Source organism: Pygoscelis adeliae, unplaced genomic scaffold (genome assembly GCF_000699105.1).
Source record: "Pygoscelis adeliae isolate BGI_AS28 unplaced genomic scaffold, ASM69910v1 Scaffold383, whole genome shotgun sequence".
In the NCBI taxonomy this organism is placed as follows: Eukaryota; Metazoa; Chordata; class Aves; order Sphenisciformes; family Spheniscidae; genus Pygoscelis; species Pygoscelis adeliae.
In genome coordinates, this window is record NW_008824592.1 from 1,758,840 (window position 1) to 1,767,523 (window position 8,684).

The 8,684-nt window shown below is 39.5% G+C and overlaps 1 protein-coding gene across 1 annotated transcript in view; it reads right to left on the reverse strand.

Annotated features, from left to right (window-relative positions):
* The window catches only part of DYNC2H1 (dynein, cytoplasmic 2, heavy chain 1), a 191,267-nt gene that overhangs the window by 33,130 nt on the left and 149,453 nt on the right, over positions 1–8,684 (reverse strand). Inside the window, 1 exon segment of the mRNA XM_009322273.1 lies at positions 2,333–2,542. Within this exon segment, the coding sequence (XP_009320548.1) occupies positions 2,333–2,542 (210 nt within the window).

The window sequence follows — 8,684 nt, forward strand, 5'->3', positions numbered from 1 at the left end:
CTTCCCAAGTAACTGTTACACGTGATGGAGCCCTGCTTTCCTGGAGATGGCTGAACACCTGCCTGCCGATGGGAAGGAGTGAGTGAATTCCTTGTTTTGCTTTGCTTGCATGCGCAGCTTTTGCTTTACCTATTAAACCGTTTTTATCTCAACCCACGAGTTTTCTCACTTTTACCCTTCCGATTCTCTCCCCCATCCCACTGGGGGGGAGTGAGCGAGCTGCTGTGTGGTGCTCAGTTGCCAACTGAGGTTAAACCACGACAACTTTTTAGCAGGGCCTGTTGCGACAGGACAAGGGGGAATGGTTTTAAACTAAAGGGGGGTAGATTTAGACTAGACATAAGGAAGACATTTTTTACGCTGAGGGTGGTGAAACACTGGCAGAGGTTGCCCAGAGAGGTGGTGGATGCCCCATCCCTGGAAACATTCAAGGTCAGCTTGGACGGGGCTCTGAGCAACCTGATCTAGTTGAAGATGTCCCTGTCCACGGCAGGGGGGTTGGACTAGATGACCTTTAAAGGTCCCTTCCAACCCAAAGTATTCTATGATTCTATGATTCTATGTTGCTAATATATCACTCTAAATTAATCTAAGTTTAAAGTAATAGCTTAGCTAATTGTTAGTATGGAAGCATATTTCAGATGTGCACTAACATATCAATTTTGCATAAATAAGGCACATTGCTGAAACCATTAGAAGTCATACATTCATTGAGTTTCACATTTCTATTGGTAATCTAGCAGCTTCTTCAGGTGCTATAATCTTAAAAGAACTACAATCTTGGTGCTTTCAAAATACAAGTTTTTAAAAATAATCCTTTGTTGCATAACACATGACCACACTAAAATAAAAAAGAACAGTGTACAGAAAATACATGAAACAAATCACTTTAAGATGATAAATATGGTGTGGTTTAGCTGCCATGCCAAGACTGTAGCATTAACTTCTCTGGAGGGCTGCTGAAAAGATTGCTTTATGGTCACAATCCAATAAAGTGATCTGTGTCAAGGTAAATGGGTAAGTAAGCAAGAAGAAATGCCAGAAACACTTTGTTCAATATATCAGGAAGCACTGAACTGATGTTTGAGAAAGATAAAAATGCATAGAATCTTTAAGTACATTTTTGTGACAGTGATCAGCTTCATAGCTCCTGCAGCTTCCAATTTGAGTGCAGCTTAAGCACAAAAGCAAGCCATAGTCTTTTGCTCAGTAACACGAAATACAACTATAAATGCTAAAAAATGGCCATTACATGTATCATTTGCATTCACTATGACTTCTACTTAGCACCAATTTCTACCACACAGACAAAACGTGTTTAAAAACACGAGATTGCTAGCATGAAAATGTTAATTTATTCTAATTGTACTGCAATTTTGCTAACAAATGCTGTCTTGTGAATCTGAAAAGACAAAGAATTTAATTATTGTTTTAATTAGAAATTTGATAGATCAATAAATGCATAACAATCTTTTTAACAGTACTTGATCCTCACATGAAGATAGACAAGAATGTTGATAGGAATTATTGTTCATTGTAGGGCCAATCTCAGTATCTATGCATTATCATCAACACAATTTATCAGTTGCTGCAGGTGAAACAAAACCACGGAGTTTCACGTCAATGTTTGACTATCTTTGGAATCCAATTATCTAGCTATTAATGACAGACCATGTAAATTTGCAGTCACTACTTGTACCAGTTTATAAATATGCCCAGTTTGATGCCAGAAAACATGGAAAAAGTACATGTACAGATTTTACTTGCTTTTCTCGTATATCAAGAATATAGGGTGAGATGATAGGTCAATATGATAGGTACAGCTTGTCTGTTGTGATATGGCAATAATCCATAATGAATAAATTTAGAGAGCTAATTGTGATTACAACTGCAGTAAAACTTAAATTTTAAGCAACTGTAAAAATTATGAAAAGGGACAGATTTACATGTTCTACTGGCTAATGTATTTGACTTATCTAGTATGATTTGATATTTGAAATGGAAATACTGTTCCACAACTTCTAATCTTATAGGATTTGTCCTTAAGAGAAAGCTTGATGAAAGTATAATATACTCAGAAGCTTCTGCAAGTACTTGAAGCAACATTTTTCTGGGTTTTCATTCCAGAAAAAACATGAGGTTTTTTTAGAGTCATTATCAATAAAAGAACTCCATTTTAGAGTCTCTATCAATAAAAGAACTCCATTTTAGAGTCTCTATCAATAAAAGAACTTAGAGCAAATAGTGACATGAAAATATGTATCAGAATTTTGTTCAGTTTCCTTGGTTTTTTTCATTGCTTATAATGTAAATTCATGACAAAATGACTTACCTTCTGATTTAGCAGAGCACTTGCTAGCCTTTGTACTTCAGAACTCAGTAATGAGGTACCTCTGATAACTTTACTTAAAGAAGCAAGTGACTGATGGACACTTTGCACAAGGCGAATGGCATTGAATTGTTCCAGAGTAATGAATGATAAGATTGGAGATCCTTGTTGCTCCACAGGAGGAGACACCTTTTGATGAATCAGGTTAGAATTCTAAAAAAGAACACGTGATGTCCAGTTAATAGACTCAGGGAAACTATTATGTTATACAACACATTCTTTGTTTAATTCATAATACTTCATATGACCTTGTTAGCTTTGAAGTAATTCAGATATCCCCCCTTTTCTGACACTGGATTAAAACTATAATGATTCTTTCAGTATTGTCCGTGAGATGTTCAACAAAGGTAACACTCTTCTGAGATAACTCTGTCTACCCAATTGCTTCAAAAGTACTGGAATTTCTGAAAAATCTTCACTTAGCTGAATCACTGTTTTTAGTATTTGTGTTAATGTGTCAATATAAAAAGCAGTAGTGTACTCAGCATAACAAGATTGTATTGGATACTATAAACCATGCTGTCAGATATAGCTCTCACTTTGATAAGACTAGTTCAACCTGGAAGCAAATTAAATACAAATAAATAATAAATACAAAATAAATATAATATTATTTCTAACTCAGACTCTGAGAGGTACTGCTGCTTTCATATTGACATTTTTATAACTTACTTCCATTCCATTACAGCCACTGAAAATCCAAATTTATTTAATAATTTCAAGAGATGGTATCATTTTGCAAATCTTAATTCATATGCAGCTTATTACATAAATATATTTTAGCATGTGTTCTGAATCTGTCAACCTGACATGTGACAAGATGCTGCACTGAATTCCAGTTATGGAATTTAAACCTTTATTGGACAATTCTACAAGTCACAAATGCAGAAAGAAAACCCTAGCCTTTGGGAAAAAAATGTTTTCCTATTTTAATTTCTAGTAATTTATTAAAGGCAAAATCAGATTTTTCTTTCTCTGAAGTATCTCTTAAAATAACAAATAGTTTTCACTTTTTTTCAGATTAAATAAACTTCTGAATTGTCACATGGCATCTTGCTTTCCAGAACACACAGGATGTCTGCCTCCGTAATCACTCCCAGGCACCGTAAGTTTGTCAGAACTTTCACGTGTTTTTCATTTCAAGCTCATACTGCACTCAACTACCAAGCAAAAATATGAGAGAAGGTAAGTGAAAGAGTAATACAGATATTTTGGTTTATTACTGACAGAAAAATGAAGGATAAGGTCTTCCCTCCCTACATTATTAAAAAGGTATACAACAAAATTACTGTTCAAAGTGTAAGAAACATACAGTATTTAGAAATGTTGTGTTTTGTATTTTGTCTTTGCATGCATCCCGAAATCACAGTACCAGTTTCACTTCAATTTTTCTGAGACCATAGTTTGTTGAGTATATAAAAATGTAATGTAAAACTAGCACAAGCTAGTTAATAATTTCTTATTGGAGCATTTGATTGCACAAAAAAGGAAGAACAAAGACATTGCAACTTGCAGGCTTTGCTCAGTCTTTCACATACACTGTCTTAATTCACGAAAAACTTTCTGAAAGAGAAGGCCTCTAAGTTCTTCAATATTGCCTTTTACATAACAGTCTCCTATGAATTGCATATTCGTTTCATCACTCTTTGTAATGCTTTCTCTTGAGAATTTGTTAAAACAACCCATCTGTCATTTTTATAGGAAAATTAAACATGAATACTGATATCAGCTTATACATTTAATGTTCTATTACATTCCCTTAAAATCCATTATGTATATAACTCACATCAGCTTTAAAAATATCCTCATGACCTGCTTGGGAATTAAGATGAAGAACTGCTGAAGTACTGAGTGCTTTTCCTAATCGTAAGAAACTGAAGATAGGTTCTTATAATCTTTAACATTAAATACTATATTATGCCACCAATACTAAATTAGGTGTATTTTGAGACTTTGATCATTTTCCCACTTTCACTTCTGTACTTGTTACTATCTCAGTACAATATAAGACTTCATGTAGTCTCACCTAAGCTGCTCCAGAGCTTTTCTTCATTACCATCCTAAACTCAAGCTTTTTCAAACTCCAATACATTCTGAAAATTGTCCCCTCAGAAATGTAACAAATATAATGAAAATAAACTCATATACCTCCACTAGTTCTGCATTTGATTCAAAATTCAATTTTGGTGGTGGTGGTGGGTTTTAGAAACTTCCATTGACCTTTTGATGTACGTATTCTGCCTCCTGCCTCGAGTCTCTCTGCCTGTTCTTTTAGATATTAGCCTCTCATTGTTTATTACACAAATTTTTCATTGTTGAAAATACAAGAAAGAATGACCCTATATTTCTGCTTCACTGATTTTCCTTGGTGAAAAAAACATTGTTCTTTTGTTAAAGCTAAGGTTCCTAATGTTTTAGATAAAAGAGCAACAACCCATTAATTTTCAAAACTACTTTTGCAATTGTCTTGCAGCATTATGCAACTTCATGAAAATTATTAGTTAGCCTTCAATTTACAAACAAAGCAAAAGATAAGGCAGAACACAACATGACAGCTTATGATCATATATTCAGCAAAAATCATTTTGAAGCAGTTGCTTCCAAATTCCAAACAAGGGTGTTTTCTAATGGCAAGAATTAAAATGTGTGTTTTCAAATGAAGCTGATATAGATGAAAATGCCAAGACATTCTGTATTAGTCCAGAACAGCTAAATAGAAAGAGGAAGTTTGCTTGTGTAACTTTCAACAAAGGAATGCACTGATTTGAACCAGATTTTAAGTATCTATTTCATTTGAAGTAAAATTCAATGAAAAATTCCAGAGTCTGCATTCTGGCTGGACTAATAAACCATGGATGAAGGAGAGGCTGTTTCCATAATTCTATTGTTATGGATAGAAAAAGAATAATAAAATCCCCAGCTACACAATTTCAGAATGTCTGAATAATTGGTAATAATATTTAAAAGCGCTTTGCAAAATGTATGCCACTGAGAGGAAAAATGAGACATGCAAATTTCCAGAAATATTTCTGAAAAAGTAACAACGTAGAAGTCCTCAGTACTGTAGTAATATATAAGAATTATTTTCGATTTCAAAATGTCTAAAATTAAAAAGCTAAAATTTCCAATGTATATCTGCCATTTTTGCTGTTTGGCCACAAAGACTATGATAGCTCTGAAAACTGAGCACAAAGGACTACTATTCACAGAATCACAAAACAGTTGAGGTTGGAAGGAACCTCTGGAGATTAGAATCATAGAATCATTGAGGTTGGAAAAGACCTCTAAGATCATCGAGTCCAACCGTCAACCCAACACCACCATGCCTACTAAACCATGTCCCTAAGCGCCGCATCTACACATCTTTTAAATACCTCCAGGGATGGTGACTCTACCACTTCCCTGGGCAGCCTGGTCCAATGTTTAACCACTCTTTCAGTAAAGAAATTTTTCCTCACGTCCAATCTAAACCTCCCCTGGCACAACTTGAGGCCATTTCCTCTCGTCCTATCGCCAGTTACTTGGGAGAAGAGACCGACACCCACCTCGCTACAACCTCCTTTCAGGTAGTTGTAGAGAGCAATGAGGTCTCCCCTCAGCCTCCTTTTCTGCAGGCTAAACAACCCCAGTTCCCTCAGCCGCTCCTCATAAGACTTCTTCTCCAGACCCTTCACCAGCTTCGTTGCCCTTCTCTGGACACGCTCCAGCACCTCAACGTCCTTCTTGTAGTGAGGGGCCCAAAACTGAACACAGTATTTGAGGTGCGGCCTCACCACTGCCGAGTACAGGGGCACAATCATTTCCCTACTCCTGCTGGCCACACTATTTCTGATACAGGCCAGGATGCTATTGGTCTTCTTGGCCACCTGGGCACACTGCTGGCTCATGTTCAGCCGGCTGTCAACCAGCACCCCAGGTCCTTTTCCGACAGGTTGTCTAATCCAACCCTCTGCTCAAAGCTACAGCAGGTTGCCCAGAACTGTATCCAGTCAGGTTTTCAATATCTCCAAGGATGGAGACTCCACAGCCTCTCTGGGCAACCTGTTCCAGTGTTTGACCATCCTCACAGTAAAAACGTTTTGCCTTATGTTTAAATGGCATTTCCTGCATTTCAGTTTGTGCCCATGGCCTCTTGTTCTGTCACGGAACACCACTGAGAAGAGCCTGACTCTGTCTCCTTTACTCCTTCCCATCAGCTGACACACACTGACAAGATACCCCTAAGCCTTCTCTTTCCCGGGCTGAACAGTCCCTGTTCTCTCATCCTCTCCTTGTATGACAGATGCTCTTGTCCCCTAATCACCTTAATGACCCTTGGAAATCCTTGGAAATCATTTTCAACCACCTTCCCAGGTGAGGCTAACTGACCTATTGTTCTCTGGATCCTCCTTTTTGCCCTTCTTAAAGAAAGGAGTGACATTTTCTTTCTTCTAGTCCTCAGGAATCTCCCCCAATCACACTGATCTTTCAAAGATAACTGAGAGTGGTCTCACAATGGCAGCAGCCAGCTCCCTCAACACTCATGGGTGCATCCCATGAGGGCCTGTGGATTTGTTTATATTCAGTTTGTTCAAACACTCCCTAACCTGACCCTCTTCCACCAAGGGTAAGTATTCCATCCTCTGTACTTTCCCACTGCTTTGGGGGACCTGAGATTTGTGAAGGCCAGACTTACCAGTAAACAGAGACAAAGGCGGCATTTAGTACTTCAGCCTTCTCCTTGTCCTTTGTGGCCAAGTCCTCATTGCCATTCAGTAGTGGGCCTACACTTTTCCTACTCTTCATTTTGTTGCTCATGTACCTGTAAAAACCTTTCCTGTTGCTGTTGTGATGGGTTAACAGCTTAGCTGCTGCTAAGTTACAGGCTGGAAAGTTGACTCCATCCCAGCCATACCTGGTTGTGCTGGGTTGACCTTGGCTGTCTGCCAGGTGCCCACCAAGCCACTCCCTCACTCTCCTCCTCAGGAGGACAGGGGGAGAAAGTAAGATGAAAAATCTTGGTCAAGATAAAGGCAGTTTAATGAGGGGGGACGGGGGGAAGGCCACATGTGGAAGCAAAGCAAAACCAAAAGAGATTTATTTTCTACTTCCAATCAGCAGGCGATGCCCAGCCATTTCCTGGGAAGCAGGGCTTCAGTACGTGTAACAGTTACTTTGGAGGACAAGCGCCTTAATAACGAATGCCCCCCCTCCTCCTCCTCTCTCTTACCTTTTATCGCTGAGCATGACATCACATAGTATGGAATAGCCCTTGAGTCAGTTTGGGTCAGCTGTCCCAGCTATGTCCCCTCCCAACCTCTTGCCTACCCCCAGCCTATCAGCTTTAGGAGTGGGGGGAGGTTGGGAAGACAGTCTTGATGCTGTGCAAGCACTGTTCAGTAATAGCCAAAACATTAGTGTCTTATCAACACGGTTCTAGCCACAAGTGCAAAGCACAGCACTGTATTGGCTGCTATGAGGAAAGTTAACTCCATCCCAGCCAGACCTAGTACACCAGTACAGCCCTTCACATCAGCTTCAACTCTAGATATGCTCTGGCTTCCCTAACCCCATCCCTGCATGCTCAGTGTCTCTGTATTCCATATTCCTCCCATGTCAGCTGTCCCTGCTTCCTTCTCTTCTACACTTCTTTTTTTTATGTTTGAGTTTTGCCAGGAGCTCCTTGCTCGTCCATGCAGGACTCCTGCTGCCATTACTTGACTTCCTGCATTTTGAGATTGACCATGGAGCTTAGAGGAGGTATTCCTTGAAAAGCAACCAGCTCTCCAGGGCTGCTCTCCAGAACAGTGTCCCATGGGATTCTTCCACGCAGATCCCTGAATTGGCCAAAGTCTACTTTCCTGAAGTCTAGGGTTGTCATCCTGCTTTTTGCTTGTTTCCCTCCACTCATGATTCTGAGGTCCACCATCTCAGGGTCACTGCAATCAAAGTTGCCCCCAGCCTTCAAATCCTCAACCAGTTCTTCCTTGTTGGCAAGTATGAGGTCCCAGAGGCTGCTCCCCCTTATTGGTTCCTCCATCACCTGAACTGGAAATTTGTCATCAACGCACTACAGACACCTCCTGGATTGCTTGTGCCCTGCTGCACTGTCCTTCCAGAAGATACCAGGGTGGGTAAAGTCCCCCACAAGGACCAGGCTCTGAGAATGTGAGCCTTCTTCCAGGTGGGTGAAAAAGGTCTCATCTACTTCTTTCTGATCAGGTGGCCCATAGCAGACACCCACCATAATGTTGCCTTCTAATCCTAATTCACAAACTCTCAACTGGCACATTGTCCATCCCTAGGCAGAGCTCCA